At 40.9% G+C, this 17,204-nt stretch overlaps 2 protein-coding genes across 2 annotated transcripts; one reads left to right on the forward strand and one right to left on the reverse strand.

The window, feature by feature from the left end:
- Nucleotides 1-4,328: 4,328 nt before the first annotated feature.
- Nucleotides 4,329-15,149, reverse strand: gtse1 (G-2 and S-phase expressed 1). Its single transcript, XM_028585094.1, has 12 exons — nt 14,994-15,149; nt 14,661-14,700; nt 14,488-14,542; nt 13,392-14,043; nt 12,339-12,488; nt 10,429-10,567; nt 8,451-8,837; nt 8,005-8,059; nt 5,924-6,130; nt 5,565-5,787; nt 4,938-5,054; nt 4,329-4,708 (listed from the first exon to the last, which is right to left on the reverse strand). The coding sequence occupies exons 2-12, from the start codon at nt 14,680-14,682 to the stop codon at nt 4,622-4,624; spliced, it is 2,094 nt and encodes a 697-aa protein (XP_028440895.1). The 5' UTR covers nt 14,683-14,700; nt 14,994-15,149; the 3' UTR covers nt 4,329-4,621.
- A 902-nt stretch (nt 15,150-16,051) lies between these two features.
- Nucleotides 16,052-17,203, forward strand: LOC114559850 (late histone H2A.L3). The gene has a single exon (XM_028584832.1). The coding sequence runs from the start codon at nt 16,109-16,111 to the stop codon at nt 16,490-16,492; it is 384 nt and encodes a 127-aa protein (XP_028440633.1). The 5' UTR covers nt 16,052-16,108; the 3' UTR covers nt 16,493-17,203.
- The last annotated feature ends 1 nt before the right edge of the window (nt 17,204 follows it).

Here is a 17,204-nt window from a genome sequence, read left to right on the forward strand (position 1 = left end):
CCGGCAGGATATGACGTCATTTTGACGTCCCGATGGTTCGCGCCACCTTGGATGCGGCTAGTATAATTCACCTTTAACCTCCACGCGCGCAAAGGCGCGAGGGCCCGTCCAACGCTGCTTGCAGCTTTAATTGCCTTTTGACATTTTAAAATTCACCATTGCTATTTCTATTTAACATTAAGGCTTTCTTTTCATTTTTGAAGTGACACTTGTCAATTCAAATGAGGAGGTGTGGCCCAACGGCTGGTGAGAGGGTTGAGAGACTTCCAGCTGACAGCGGAGTCTCTGAGCTTCACTGGCCAACCGGCGAGTAGGTAATGCCGGCCGCAACTAGCTGGCTTGTCACATTAGACTGGAGGATCTCAAGTCCAACAATTTTCGTCTGTTATTTCACCACTAAATTCACTTCTGAGAACTTTTTAGGCGAGAAATGAACGGTTTAGATTTCGAATATAGGCTGTCTTGCGTAAATCGTTGCCGAATTGACAATTTACTTAAAGGTTTTTGCAGTTGAGAAGCTCCATAAAGTGACGTGACAGTCAACTAACGCCTGCTGGGGCCGCTACCTCGTTGCTCGGAGACCCCGCTATAAGCTGGAGGTCTCTCAGAATCGGTCTCGTAAATAAGAGGCTTTTATTTCGCGGATTGTTTGTTTAAATAGCACAACCAGGGCATGAAATTAACACCCGACCACCCGCCAAATTGGCGGGTAACACTGTCAATCTACCTGCCAGTTTGGCAGGTAGCCAATGAGAATTGAATGATTCAGATGCGTAACTATCGGTAAGCAGGGTACGCGGTTTCTTACGGGCCTGGTCCAATAAGGGGCCCGCATCACTGGAAGACATTGACAACCGGGGCTCCCTAATCGCATTTCCTTACTAACACAATCCCAGCAGTCCCACGTGCACCCACTGACCAAGCGGGAGTGAGAACGGGTAAAATTAATTTCTTGTTATAATATATATATATATATATATATATATATATATATATATATATATATATATATATATATATGCCAAAAATACAGTCAGATATATAAAAAATTTAACAAGAGCAGAGAGCAACAATAATATAAAATATTAAGAATAATATGCAAATAAAATATAGAATAAATATTCTAAATAGCACAAATCCATCACACAAATGTGAAAACACACTAAAGAGAATCTAATTATTACAATATTGCACTAAAAACAGAAAACAAACTAAAACCTGACCTTTCTGGCCTTCCTTGATGCAAAATTATCAATGATGTTATTGTATGAAATCTGCTCCCGTATTGAGCCGTTCCTGGGCCATGATTGACATCAACTTTAGTTTTGAAAAGCTCCTCTCTGCTTGAGCCACAGTGAGAGAGCAGTTACAGCAGTCCAAAAGTTGGGGTAGATCTCCAATAGATCCCTATCATCCCCCGCAATTTCAAAGCACATCCCTCCAGGATTTGGCTGCCTTTTTTTGAGATTGTTGCGGCCCAAAATGCCCGATTATTTTTCAGTTTTCCTAGTAACCTTACCAAAAAGGCTCTGGATGTTGCAAATGTTGCTATAATATGAAAATGGCTGGTGGATTTTGGACAAAAAATAATTTATTGAAACAAATCAAATTTGAACATGTGTCAGTGGCTTGTTGATCTTTACATTGTTAGTTCATTTCCTATCCTGGCCTGGGACACACTTTCATACGGTTTTGATAGTAGAAGTAGTTATTGGACTTTAACTTATCATTGCACTTACAATAACAAGCATAGCTGTCCTCAATTATCGTGTACGTCTCATCTCCGGTTTTTCCTGTATCCACCGTGTGTGTTTGTGCGCGTGTCAGAAGCGGGGGAACTGTATGAGCAGCAGCCACTTCAGCGACTTTATAGTGAATAAACATTACAGCGTACAATGAAGTTAAAATGTAGGACGGTGTTAAATGTCTTTCGCTGTACGTTTTGTTGGTAAATGTGAGATATTTGAGTCTCGAATTCATATTGGAAACAAGCTCTCTCTCACTCCCGCTTGGTCAGTGGCACTCCGAGTCACATTATACTGACGTAAAGTCTGGCAAGTGGGACTGCTGGGATTGGTTGAAGTCACGGGAAACTCTGGTTATTGGTCAAATTTGCGGAAAAGTTGCGGCGATTGGTCAAAATTGCGAGTTGCACCAAAGTCACGGTGATTAGTTGAATTTGTGTTAATTGGCGCGATCGCGACATCCTGCAGGGACTGATTACTGGTCTCTTGCCATCATCCTGCGCTTCTTGGTACGCTGAGGAGACTGCAGCCTCGCCTACTGGCGAGTGGCTATGACTGCAAGACAAAAATGTTTACTAGACAAATCAATAGCATTTTTTTCAGTCCCGTCAGTTCTCGTTCTCTCTCTCTCACATAAATATAAAAATTCCTATCTACGGAATTTGAAACCAAAACGGCAAACCGTTTCAAACACTCACACAGAAATAATACTCAGCATAGAAGTTAATGACATTTGCAATAATTACCAGGTTGTATGACCACACAGGGCTATAGTTGAGTTCATGGATGGACAGCTGCACTGCTACTTCAAAAATGTCTGCTATCAGTCCATCTTCTGATCTTTGTCATCGAGCAGAAGTTACTCTGGCATTGCAGATCCCGCTCAAAGCTTCAAGTACTACTTCTCTCTTGATCATCTTGATGTTGTCGTCTTAAAAGTTCACGCTGCTTGGCTTGCATCTCTCAGCAAACAAATATAAATGAAAAAACTGGGCTTACATTTATAATACCTCAATTTTAGATCCTCCCGTTTGGAAAAAAAAGGGATGGCTGACTTTAGCTTTTGATACAATTGATCACCATTTATTAATCAAAACAAGTATGGTATCCGAGAGGTTGTACTTGATTGGATGAGAAGTTACATAACAGACTTATATTTTTGCAAATAGGGGAGTACAGATCAGAGTGCTTGGGTATCACTCGATTTTGTGTCCCAAATTATTTGTATCTGTACATAAATGACATATGTAGGGTGACAAACCTTTTTAAACATTTGACATTTTTGCAGATGACACTAATCTTTTTGGTTCGGATAATTTGCAGCAGCTTTTGGAGGTGGTCACAGCAGACATGAGTACTCTAGGTTTGATCGTTAAATTTAGATGAACACCAAACTTATGCTGTTCAGAAACAGCAAAACTGATACAAGTAAAATTAATGATTAATGTTGAAGTTGAAAGTGTATGAAAACACATTTCTGGGTGTGATTCTTGATTACAAAATCAGCTGCAAACCCCGCATTAAACATGTTAGAGAAAAAGTAGCACAGTATTGGAGTAATGAGGAAAGCAAGGCATGTATTGATTGAGAAAGCACTTTATATATTTTGTATAGTTCACTTGTGTTACCATATTTAAATTACTGTGTTGAAGTATGGGGCAACACCTACAAAACCACCTTACAATCACTACACTAAAAGAAAAGAGCAATAAGGATGGTGAACAATGTAGGACATCTTGAGCATACCAATTTAGTGTAAGTAGTGTTGAAATTGCACACCTTAAAGTTTAAAGATTGAGGGATATAATTTAAGACTGCACAAATAATCTATGAAGCAAAAAATAAACAGCTGCCTGGAAACATACAACTGTTTACAGATAGAGAGGGCTGTTATAACTTGAGAGGGGTTTTAAATTTGAAACAGTATGCTTGAACAAAGCTCAAAAGTTTGTGTATTTTGATTCGGGGGGCGCTTTTGTGGAAGTTTGAACAAATTGATCAAAGTGAAAATGTTGAAATAAAAAAAAAAAAAAGAAATAAATGATTTATTTTTGAAAAGTACAGAGTGAAAATAACAGATGTTCTGCTGCTTGATTTTGTTTTTTGTTAGTTCTTTATCTTAATAGCTAGATAAAATAGGATGTAATTGGAGTAGTATTTAAAAAGGTCTGTTTGATGTATGTTGTTTGACTGATTCAGTTGTGGTAAAGTGTAGGGGTAGGACCTGATAAGCCTAGGCCTTCTACCCATCCATTTTCGAACACGTTGAGTGTTACGTTGAAATTTTGTTCATTTTTTTGTTATGCATTTCTTTATTTTTTATTTTCTTTTAATAGTTCAAACTAAAAAGATTTCATTCATTAATTTCATTTTCATTCCATTCACGTCAACATTCAACAAACAGCTTGACAGCTGCAGAATCACCCGTACATTTTGTTCAGTTTGTTCTCTACATTTTCAGTCTGATGTTCAATTACATTTTTCTATTTAGTTTGGTCTTGAGTGAACTCAGATATATTTATGAACAATCAGGTTTCCATGTTGGAGTTCAGCATCAACACACAGGGACATGAACGTTTCCAGTAGTGACATTAACAACATTTATTTAACAGACATCAATAAGAGCAGCAAGACGGAAACAAATTAAAGTACAATCAGGTGCAGAAAACCTTCAGCAACCTCAGAATATTTTCATCATTTCACCTGATTTTAAAATCTAAAAACATAATACTCTGCTACAGTAAAGACTTTACTTATAAAACAAATATTTCATTATCTTAACTGGATTATAATTATTAGAGTTTCTGAAGTTAGAAACCTGCTGAGTCCAGTTTACTGCAGAGTCCATCAGATCCAGGTCTTCAGTAGGCTCTGGATCAGAAGGACAGGTTGATGAGTGGAGCGTTGTTCTCCCCCTTATCTTCTGGACTCCACTTGATTAACGGAGAGCTCAGGTCGATCAGCTGCCAAAAAAAAAAAAAAAAAAAAGAAGAAAGAAATACAGTATGAAAACGCCAGCTTTTATTTGAAGATCCCCTCCGACATGTTTCAAGATATAATAATTTGTATCTGGTATGTTTTTTCCAAAATAAAAAGTTAAATTAACTTGTTAAAAAGTCCAAAAGTTACATTTTGTCTTTCTCCCTGACGGGTGTTTCTTTGTTTGAGGATGTAAAGTGAGGTGTCCCTTACCTGAGTTGTGGTGCAGGTCTTGCTGTTGGTCCGGATCAGGTCGGGGGTGTTAGTTAGGTCGATGAGCAGTTTCTCTCGAACATGCAGAGTCGGAGCTGGAAGATCCAACAGGAGAACCTGAAGAGAGAACAGTCATGAAGATCTGTGAGGTTTCGAAGATAAGTAGAGCTGCAAAGATTAATTGATCGCTGCGTATTTCGATTACTGATTAATCAGTCCGAGTCATTTGTTTATGAATCAAACCGCACTGTTGCCGCTAGCACAGGAACAAAAACCTTGGAGGAGACCTCAAACGGCAACCTGAGGCAAGACCACAAACTCGTAAATAGTTAGTATGTATGTATGTATGTATGTATGTGTGTGTGTGTGTGTGTGTGTGTGTGTGTGTATGTATATGTATATGTATATATATATATATATATATATATATATAGTAACTCCGGTTAGAGGTTCATCACTAAAAACCTCAAGACAAGAAACAAAAGCACATCCTGTATTTATTTCCTGGAAAACAAATTTAAGATATTTGTTTTTTAAATAATTAATTTAATATCTGACAAATCCAGGATGTAAACAGACCTGAGCAGATAAGAACTGGTGTGTGTGTGTGTGTGTAAAACCTCTGACCTCCGGTGTTTTATTGTCGCTGTCCTCTTTAGATTCCAGTTCGATAAGGTTAATGCCGGGCTCCGATTCGCCCTGACTCAGTGATCCAGGATCTGTGCTCTCCGATTGGTCGGCCTGTGGAGGGCTGGAAGGCGGAGCAGCAGGGGGCTCCTCCTCCAGACAGAAGGGCTGGACGTCAGGGTCATCAACAGGCTCCGCCTCCTGCGAGTCCGCAGACGCAGTGCTACACAGAAACAACAACACACCGAGTTAGACCTCTAAATGGGTTGTCATGGTGATCTGCAGCAGTAGGACCAGCCCCTCAGATAAGAGGTCAGGCTAGCTTTCCTATTGGTTGACAGCAGTTGAAAGCACTTCACCTGCAGCTTCTCTCTCTCCTGGCCGAGGCGGGGACGGGGTGCGAGTCTGGGGTGAGTGGCGGTCTGGTGGGCGTGGCAACGGGCAGCATAGCGGACATCCTGCGCTTCACTGGGGTGGGGAGGGCGGAGGGACGCCGCGCTTTCACCTGCAGTGACCTGCAGCTGCCGGCAGAAGGCGTCAGGGCGACAAAGGGCTTCTGAGGAAGACTACAGGAGAGGCAGGTGTTAATTGATGACATTAGTGATCTGTCAGAAAGGTACAGTACAGGCCAAAAGTTTGGACACACCTTCTCATTCAATGCGTTTCCTTTTTATTTTCATGACTATTTACATTGTAGATTCTCACTGAAGGCATCAAAACTATGGATGAACACATATGGAATTATGTACTTAACAAAAAAGTGTGAAATAACTGAAAATGTGTTTTATATTTTAGATTCTTCACCCTTTGCTTTTTTATTAATAAGGGAAATAATTCCACTAATTAACCCTGACAAAGCACACCTGTGAAGGTAAAACCATTTCAGGTGACTACCTCATGAAGCTCATTGAGAGAACACCAAGGGTTTGCAGAGTTATCAAAAAAAAAAAGCAAGGGTGGCTACTTTGAAGAATCTAAAATATAAGACATGTTTTCAGTTATTTCACACTTTTTTGTTAAGTACATAATTCCATATGTGTTCATTCATAGTTTTGATGCCTTCAGTGAGAATCTACAATGTAAATAGTCATGAAAATAAAGAAACACATTGAATGAGAAGGTGTGTCCAAACTTTTGGCCTGTACTGTAGGTAGAATGTAACCCTAAGAAACAAATTCAGATCTGAGATTCAGCACAGAGCGATAGCAGAAGGTGCAGGTGTTTATTTTTGTATCACCATTTTTATTTTATTATTATCTAATATTCCTAAGAATTTAAGTTCATGTCCAGTTTCCCCTGGCTTTTATGGATTATGACCGGCTCGTGATAAAGTGTTCAAAGCAGATAAGCATTTTTTTTGTTTTAATATAATTGAAGCTCTTGTAAAAAAAAGTTATGCTTACATCAGGCCTCATGTAAGAAACTTTTCTTTCTTACCTCTTACTGTGAGGCGAGCGTTTCAAGTCACCAAACCGCCTTAACCACACAAACTTGTTCATAAAGTGCTCATTTGCGAGATTTGATTGCTTGCATACCCAACACACCCTAGTTCCGACATAAGACAACATGTTGTGGGCATGTCTCATCAGTGTTACCCACAGGTTGAGAATTTCCTTGTAATGGAGGGTGGCGCAGGATGAGACGGCGCATGATGGCTGGGTTCAGTAATAAACTAGTCCAACGAAGGTTCATGAACTATTGATTTATTGAAAACTACATAACATTGCTATTTTTAACTATTTACATATTAAACAAACTAGACTAGAAGATGATACAGATGAAGTGTAGCCTTTGATGTGCTTTGCCAATCAAATGTGGTTGGTTTGTCATGGTTATAGTTCAGCAGATAAAGTACCTGATTACCCAGACCTCAAATGTTATATAGGCCTTCATTAACAACTAAAATATATATCAAAATACAGATCAGTTCAAAACGGACACACTGCCGCAGAGAGGGTGAACAACCAGACTGATAAATGACGTTCGGGGCACTTTCTGGCTGTGGTGTTTCTACTATATACTCTACGGTCTCCAGACAATACTAGCAGCTCTCTTTTACAGAAGGTCGCTAGATTTGTCACTAGTCACTTTCTTTACCCCCGCTGCTGTAGAGAGGATCGTAGGCTCTCCCTTGGTAGCAGAGCCGTGAACATGGATCTGTGAAACACAATTAGCTGTCTATGGATGTAGCATCTCCCGGCCACACACACACACACACACACACACACCACACACACACCCACACACACACACACCACACACACACACACACACACACACACACACACACACACACACACACACACACACACACACACACACACACACACACACACACACACACACACACACACACACACACACACACACACACACACACACAGTTACCCTCTACAGCTGACTACATGTTGATGGTGTTGTAGTGTAATGGGAAGTCTACCTGTCCACGCTGCTCACGGACATCAGCCTCTTTGGCTTCAGCATCTTTGTGATGTCTGGAGGTGAAACACAAAAACACAGAAAGAGTGAGAGACAGACCGCTAGAAAGGTAGCCTTACTTACCACAGAACCACAGTAAAGGATGTGTGCAGGTAAAATAGGAGAAAAGTCTGACGTAGTGTGAATTTTGAGGAGTTCCGTTTACAACATACAGAAGGAGGGAATTGAAATATATATCTCAACATGTGTCCAAACAATTTTTTAGTAATAAGTGTGCTAAATTTAAAAATAAAATGCAGCGAAGTTTGTAATATGTTTTTGTTTGAAAGAATCCAAACTGTTTCAAAAGTTTTCTGAATGAACTCCAGGATGAAAGAAAATGATGTAAAACCAATGTGATGAATTAATAAACCGACATTAAGCTCTGACATCATCAGCGTCACTTACCATCACCTTGGCGGACTCCTCTGACCCCTCCGTTGGGTGTCGGTAGGACCAGGGCCTCGGGTTTGGATTTGATCCTCGATCTGCTCTGCAGCTGGGCTGACGCGGAGGTGGGGACGGAGGCGGTCTTCTCCAAAATCATCTTGCCAGGCGTATGCTTAAGGGGCGTGGCCTCAGCTCTCTTCAGCGGCGTGGACTTAGTGGCTTTGACACGCTCCACCTCGGACAGCTTCCTGGCCTGAACGGACAGCGAGCGGCGGCCAGCGGGACAGGGCGCGGTCTCTGCGGCATCGTAGACGGAGGAGCAACGTGGTCTGCTGTGATTGGCCGGTCTGCTGATGCAGCTGGTGGAGCTGCTCAAACTCCGGTTCAGAGAGGAGTTCAGTTTACCTGAAAGGAGAAAACACCTGTACTGCTGCACGCTCTGATTGGACGATGAGAGCAGGGTAGTCAGCTGTTTAGTTAGCTGTTGTTGAATTTGTTACCTGCTAGCAACTGCTGTTAGCAGTGTACAAAATACACTGTCTCGGACCTTCAGAAAACCTCACAATCTAAGTCTCAAAATTTAGGGGAGATACTCAAGGTGAATGAGGGAAAAAAAAAAGAAGGAATTTTGGATATCTCTTGTCATTACATAATTAATAAAATACTGTCAACAGCCATAAAAATTCAATTTTCTCCACATTTTTAGGAATAAAATGTTGTATAAATCATGAATGATATATGAACAAACCCGGTGTAAAAACCTTCAGAATATTTATAAGAATGAAAGTGAGGTGTATGCAAGTGCTACTGAAGTGGAGATTTCTGGCTGAAAATATGGAGAAAAACTCATTTTGAGAAAAAGGCTTTTAAAAAGATATGTCTAAATTAGTTTAAATTCCAGACATTTTGCAAGAGACTACAGGTGTATGGGATAAAACATTTTATCTAACAGATATCAAGAAGGCAACATACTTGTCGTTCAGATTGGACATCAATCAATTCTCCGGCTAGCTGCTAGCTGCCGATCTGCATTTTTTACTTTGCAAAGCGCACCTGGCAAGTTGGGTCGGACCCCAGACCAATTTCTCTAAAAGGTTCAATTGTTTTGGTCTGATCAGGTCTAATATCATCATCAGGTCTGGTCTGGGTCCTTTTCAGCCATTTTTAGACATCATTGCAGGATAAACACAGGTGTATTTAATACCATTAATTATGGCCCTGTTCCATTTAGGGGGGCTAAGGTACTGGTATAGACACACTAAATGGAGCGGGATGATAATTAATTTCACCTGCGTCTGCCTTGCAAGGACCTGTCAAAATGGCTGCTGTGAAAAAGGCCTATTGGTTTAGGCCTAGTCCACACGGACACGGGTATTTTTATAACCAGTTTTTTTCTCCTCCGTTTTAAAAAAAAAAAACGTCCACACATGCTCGGTTTAAAATAAATCTCCGTACACATGAAAACGCAAAAACACGCTGTCAAGCCATTGCAAAGAATCATCAACAAAGCAGTTAGCGGCGCACAATATGACGTCAAACACAGCGGATAACGGCGCACACTCTGACGTCGCAAGGCAAAAAACCCGGTTATACTGTCCACACGTCAACACTGTAACCGGCGTTCCTGAAAATGCTCACCCTGGCCGGAGTTTTCAAAAATGTTCGGTTACAGTGCCCTGAAACTGCGTTTTCGTGTGCACGGAAGGCCGAACTGCCTAAAAAAAGTCACGGTTATAAAAATACCCGTGTCCGTGTGGACTAGGCCTTAGAGATAAGTGCAGGTTACTGCTGAGTTTGTGTTTGGTCAGTTTGTCTTGAGTTTTGTCAGTAAGGGTAAGAAAAAGAAAGGGCCATGTTTGAAAATTCTTTTCCCTACAAGGTATTTTTGTTCACAGCATATTGGATGGATACTTGTTAATTGCTAATGTGTGGTTGAGGCCTACTCCTTTTTGTTAGCGGTTGGTTGAGTTTGGGTATAAATTAGCTGTTAGCATACCTTTAGCGGGGGACACAGATAGGCTGGAGTTGAAGCTGGACACTGAGGACGAGGATGAGGACGTGTTCTTCCTCTCCGTTACCCTCCTCTTCTGTAGGGGCGGAGCTTTCACACCTGACCGCCGGTTCCTCACAGCACTCTGATGGAGAAAACAGCCGTCAGTTATTTTCCTCACCATGTCAAGATGTTTATAATAATATACTTAAATCAATATCATTAGTTTCATTTAAAGGGAAGGTTTCTTTATATCTTTCTGTAGCTACTTAGTAGTGTTCCTCATAGAGCTGGTTGATATGGAGAAAATCAAATATCAATAATGGAGCGTCAGAGAAATGACATGGCACCATACCGTGGAGCCTTTCATCAGCCTGACAATTCACTATATAACGGATGACGTACTTTCCCACTCAACATATGGCCGTGTGTGTGTACATAAGTGTGTATAAGTGTGCTCTGTCACACATTGCAGTTTTTACTGTCTATGGCATGGCACTACTGTAAAGAAACTTTTACCCTGAAAACATTTTTAGTTGATGTATATGTGCCTTATACTGGAAGTATCTTTATTAAAAAAAAAATAAAAAAAAAAGTTATTGTGCTTTCATTTTGCACTTTATTATGTTTTCATTTGAAGTATCTGTGCACTACATTTGGAAGAATTTTCTTCATTTAAAATAGCCATGCCTAATACTGTAAGTATTTCCCTAATTCACAGTATCCGTTCCTTTATTAACAATTACTAAGCAACTGGGATAGCGTACACAGAAAAAATAATGATAATAGTAGTTTTAATTTCTTTAAGAGAACAAAATGTTTAAAACCAAATGAGTTACATTAGGATGCAGGTAAGAAAATTTGTTTGAAATATGTTTTTATTTAAATTATTTGTGCATGTTTGCCTAATAATTAAAGTATTTTCAATACAGTGTTTGTTCCTTAACTAAAAAGACACCAGTTCTTCCTATTCTCTGCATCTTGTGTGGCATTTAAGAACCAAGCACTTAAACTAACTAAGTGTAGTGTCTTTTAGAATGGTTTACACTAAAGGAAAGAAACCCAATAGCCTACTTAAAAGGAATACACCACCGTTTGTTGAAATAGGGTTATTCACCGTCTCCTCTATGTTTTTATAGGTGGGCAAACGCATTTTTGTCTCAGTGCATGCATTGTCTTAGTCCGGCAGCGCTGTCGCTAACTTAGCTTAGCGTAATGAATGGAATCCTTTGTTGCCGTTAGCATGTTGTGAGTAAAAGTGACCCCAACAACAACAAAACCTAATTACTTCTATTGGCCTGCGTATTCACAACAAGTAAAAATAGCAATGCATTTGGTTGTCCACTAACACAGAAGCAGTGACTTTGCACAGGCCGCAGAGCCCCGCGGGCTGCCGATATCTCTGTGCCCGAGTAATACATTTAGCAGTTTGGCTTTCCTTAGGGTCTATGTAACCTGTTCTGAAATGGTTCTATTCTAATTTATCTATCGTGATATATACGGTAATATCAGTTTAGGTTAATGCTATATTTAAAATATTTTCAGCGCTTTACCTTGCTGTCAGACAGCACTATACAACGGAGAACTGAAGCAGTTATATCACTCTTTAAATCCACCAGACTCCATTAACAAAAACAATAATTCCACCTCGCTAAACACAGGAGTAGCCACTACTGCTACCCCTGCATAACGTGGTGTCCACAGCAGTACATTGCTTAGCTACTGTGCTTTTTTCCTCCCCACTTAGCACAGCTAACCCCGACTCCGCTAGTCACGTTAGTAACGTTCACATTATTCGTACTTTATTGATTAGCCAACTGTCACTGCTTTTTGCTAAGACTGAGTGGGTGTTTCCATTTGCAAAAACGGAAATAATCGCAGATTGACTCGGCCTGTAATGTGGTGAATGGAGTTACCTTGGTGGGCGGAGCCAGCATGCGTTTTCCCAGAAGGCTGGAGTTGAGGGAAGAGTCGCTGATGTCAGATGCCACACTCGCTGAATCCGAGAGCAGATCCTCACTTGAGCCCGCCCTGCTGGACAGGCCCCGCCTACAACCCCCCACCGCCTAAAACAGGAGAAAAAAAAAAAAAAAGGTGATGAACACAAATGTGTCCACAAGAAACTATTTCCCAAAATGTCAAATTTGTTTCCCAGCAGGCAAGTGTAGCTTTCAAACGTTGAGTAGAAACATATACAAAAAGACAGAAAAAAAATCACAAAGTGTAAACCTAATTACGCCTTTCAACTGCAGGAATTAAAAATCCTGTTTTTGTTTCCACTGTTCTCTGCCTGCTTCGGGGGAAAGTTCTTGGTGGAACCAGTTTTGGGCAACTAAATCTAAATCAAGGTACTTTAATTATTACATTTCCCTGTTACGTACATTCAAGTAAGATGGATATTAGCAGAGGAGCTAAACCAAACGCTACATCACATCTGTTCTCTGGCAGCTTCTTCAACTGCACTGTCTTTTGATTTAGAGATAACCAAAGTGGAAACACAAGAACAACCTTGTTCCAAAGACTCAAAAGCTTCAGTACGCTCAGGTTCTGGGAGGAACCAGGTTACAGGTTGACGAGTTCCTACAAGAGATCTGCTGTTACGGACTAGGGCTGCAACTAACGATACATTTCATTATCGATTCATCGGTCGATTATTTTCGGGATTAATGGCTTAATCGTTTGGTCTATAAAATGTCAGAAAATAGTGAGACATTTCTATCCCAGGTTCTCAAAAAAAGTAGATGTCTTTACATGTCTTGTTTTGTTAGTCCAAAACCCAAAGATATCCAGTTTAATACAATTAATGAAATAGAAAAGAGCAAAAACTGCCTTTTCATGAAAAATTACTTCTGTTGATTGACTAACTGATTAGTCGACTGATGTTGCAGCTCTATTTACAGACTGACACCACATGGCACCATCAGGACCTGAATGAACCTCTAAGTAAAAAAACAAAACTTCTCTCCTACTTTGCTCGGTGGTTGCAGTCTAGTTTTCTCCACTCTGCTCTTGCTTGTTGAACAGGAGGTTGTTGGTGCAGCCGGTTTGCTCGGCAGCACGACGCCCATTGCGGCTTTCCCTCGCAGCCCCATCCTGGGCTGAGGCTTGACCCCGGCGATGGGGCTGGAGGTGCTGAGTCTGGCAGTGGGGCGGATGGATGAAGGTGCGTTGACAGTGGCGTACCGGCTGGATAAAGCCGTGTTGGAGATACTTCCTCTAAGTATGCGCTGCTGGACAGCGGGCGGCAGCTGCTTCATGGGACTGTCCTGCACACAGAAGGTCTGCCGTTTGATGGGGCTAAGTGCACTGGCGGTCTGACCGAGCACTCCCAGTTTCGCCTCTGCGTCCTGGACGAACTCCTCCCCGTAAGTTGTGGTGTCATTAGTCATGTTGGTGGTCTTGTCGTCCTCACAGCGCGGCTGGCTCAGTTCACTGCACTTCAGCCGTTTGGCAAGTTTGTGGGCTTCCTGAAACACAGAGTCCAGCTGATCTCCACTCAGAGGACTCCAGCTCGCTCGCACATCACCCTCAAGCTGAGACACCTTGTTAACAGAAAGACACCTTTCCTTATGGGTGACTGGACCGACAAACACCTCATCTTCATCTTCATCACCTTTGGAGCTGCAGAGCAGAGAGATACATCACAGCTGAGAGGAACACAAACAGCTCACAGCAGTGATGATTGAAGAAAAACAGAGAGCTAAATATCACGACAACTTTAATCTGTGAATGTTCCCTTTTGTTTTTTTAAAAAAAACATATTTGTTAAACTGTATATCTTTCCCGTGTATATATTTAGATTTAATGTTGTATTTCTCCCTTTAGTTCTGCTTTTATATACTTTGTTCTAGTTGATTGTCCATGTCCATTTTTATAGTTTTATTCTAATTTAAAACATATGGAGAAGAAGAAAAAAAACACATAGTGAGAGCTACAGGGTCACTACTAACTGGTTAGAAATCAAAAATGATGGGAGTTAACTGGTTAAGGATCTGAATACTTTCTCGACCACGGAGTATTGGTGATTATTGTTGCCCCCCTCAGAAACTATCATGAGTTTCCTACCTGGCAGGTGACAAAGAAACATCGAAGTCAAACTTCTCACTCAGAAAGAACGTATCTGTTCAGAGACACAAACGTGGGTGATAAAACAGTGAATAAAACACATGAACATGGTGATAACGGTCTGCACAAATGCTGACTCGGGGTCAGTGAGTGTTAACGTAAGTTAACGTTACCGCTGTTAGCTCGACAGTCCATCCCGCTGTTGGTTCTAGTCTGTGGGAAACAGATTTATCCGGATCAGACATACAGCGGCATATCAAACTATCTCAACAATATTTTACAGAAAGACTCTGATAAACAGCGAAGACAGTGAAAGTATCGCTTAACGTTTCACGAACTTGTCGTCATGCTAGCTACCTAGCTAGTTCACTAGCTAGCTAACGTTAGCCAAATCAAAGGGTAGCGAACTGTTAAACCGACAATTTAAACATGAACGTTTGCACACGGGACTCACACAGAGTCACAGCTTAATTGAAGTAAAAAAAAAAAAAAAAAAAGATACAAACCTAAAAATGATCTGAAAACGCACAAATATTCTTTTCGTCTCTGCATTCAAACTGCGACACAAAACCACACAAACGATTCAAATCTGCTGCGCTGCTGCTGACGTGACTCAAACGCACGCAGCCATTGGTTGGAAGCGTGTGACGGAAACGTTAACACATTTGTGGGGATTGTAGTCCATTTCAGTTTAAAACCGGTATCTGGGTTTCTTTGGTTTTATATAATATTTACAGTCTATGGTTTTAATCCATGAGTTTAATGCTTTAGTGCTACGATTTAAAAGTTTGCTTCCAATAACATAATTTATTTTCTCAAAGAAAAAGTAATACAGAATACATTAACTAATAATAAAAACGTAATAAATAGCCTACATTAATATATACCATTAATATTTACAGTCAATGATATATACATATATATTAATATCATGTATTTATTTAGTAAAACAACCTTTTGAGTTTGAGGTTGTTCATTTTTTTCTAACATTAAGCAAAAGAAGAAAATTAATCAAAGGTATGATGAAAGTTATGTCTTTTTTAATATATTATTTAGTTCAAAGTTAATCTATGATTTGTTACGTTTACATTTTTCTATCTTTTCTTTATAAGTTTTCCCATGCTCTCTGTACGGGTGTAGTGGGGTCTACGTAAGCATCTGTGAAGCCTCTTTGATCAGTTACAAAGATATCAACAAACATCGAAGCAAATGTTTTCAGATGAAGAGGTGTGTGATAGCTTCACCACATATACACAACAAGTGAAAAGCAAATGTACTATTGATAAACCAATAAACAGACGTGTGGGTCTAACCTTCAAAAACCATGTTTAACACATACACTGTATATTACATCATAGGCATTTTATTATTTATATGTAGATATATCACAATGTATGACAGAACCATTTTACAGCGATCCACACTTTGAGCTTTCACGTATTATTTTGAAAATCCCATACAACAAAGCCAAAGCCAAAGCTGGAACTAGCTGTTTTCTGATTGGTCGATCATAGTTACGTTCAGTGTATCCAATCAGCGAACAGCTGGCCTCTACATAACAACGGTTCTCAGCGATGACCAGGCACTTTCTGTCGAATACACCGAAGAAAACTACATCAAAATGTCTGGACGCGGGAAGGGTGTTGGTAAGACCAGAGCGAAGGCCAAGAGCCGTTCATCCCGGGCCGGTCTCCAGTTCCCGGTTGGACGTGTCCACAGACACTTGAGGAAGGGCAACTACGCCCACCGCGTCGGTGCCGGGGCTCCGGTGTACCTGGCGGCGGTGCTCGAGTATCTGACCGCTGAAATCTTGGAGCTGGCTGGCAACGCTGCCCGCGACAACAAGAAGACCCGAATCATCCCCCGCCATCTGCAGCTGGCCGTCCGCAACGACGAGGAGCTCAACAAGCTGCTGGGCGGAGTGACCATCGCTCAGGGCGGCGTGCTGCCCAACATCCAGGCCGTCCTGCTGCCCAAGAAGACCGAGAAGGCCGCCAAGAAGTAAACACCCGGAAACTACTTAATAACAACACAACGGCTCTTTTAAGAGCCACACACCTCAAACTAAAGACCGTTCCCTTACTGCGTCTGAACAATATTACTCTTTTATTAGTGTTTATATGCATCGAGATATTTAGTTTTTAAGAGGTAATTTGTGGTTCCGGAAGTATAAATGTCTTTTTATTTACCGGTAATAAGAACATTATCCATAATGCCTAAACCGCCCAAGGTAGGCTTGCCTTCTTACATACGGTCTATGCTTACAACGAGGCACGACATTCTTCACATCTTCATGCACCTGCAGAAGCCGTCTGTCCGTGTTAAGTCTTTTGTTTCAGGAAAAAAAAAAAAGTACTACACTACCCACAATCCTAAACGTGAAAGCTGCACCTCTGATTGGCGTAGCTCACCGTTACCCAACCGGTGAACCAACTGCTAGTGCTGATCATGGTGCTGATCCCATTGAGGCCTTATTGGTTTATGTACAGTCTCTTTGCCTTTTGCTGTTCTCAATGTTCTTCTGCGCCCAATCAAATGTTTTATGGTCACGATTCATTGTCACTGGAGCAATGGAAGGGGGAAACCAGAGCTGGTCACAAAGTGGGTGGTCACTTAAATTTGTATTTTTGTCTGTAGACCTACTGTTGTCTTGTGCTGACCACTGCAACACCAGAATTTCCCTTCTGGTGATAAATAAAAGGATTGCTTATGTAAAT

Source organism: Perca flavescens, chromosome 8 (assembly GCF_004354835.1).
Source record: "Perca flavescens isolate YP-PL-M2 chromosome 8, PFLA_1.0, whole genome shotgun sequence".
NCBI lineage: Eukaryota > Metazoa > Chordata > Actinopteri > Perciformes > Percidae > Perca > Perca flavescens.

What these genes read in the sequence shown, in the direction of transcription:
- gtse1 (XM_028585094.1), bottom strand. Translation starts at nt 14,682, where the DNA reads ATGGACTGTCGAGCTAACAGCG. An exon ending in TCCGTGAGCAGCGTGGACAG is followed by an intron (nt 6,131 to 8,004) that starts GTAGACTTCCCA and finishes CCTCTCCTGTAG; the next exon opens with TCTTCCTCAGAAGCCCTTTG. An exon ending in GCGACAATAAAACACCGGAG is followed by an intron (nt 5,055 to 5,564) that starts GTCAGAGGTTTT and finishes TTCTCTCTTCAG; the next exon opens with GTTCTCCTGTTGGATCTTCC.
- LOC114559850 (XM_028584832.1), top strand. Translation starts at nt 16,109, where the DNA reads ATGTCTGGACGCGGGAAGGGTGTTGGTAAGACCAGAGCGAAGGCCAAG.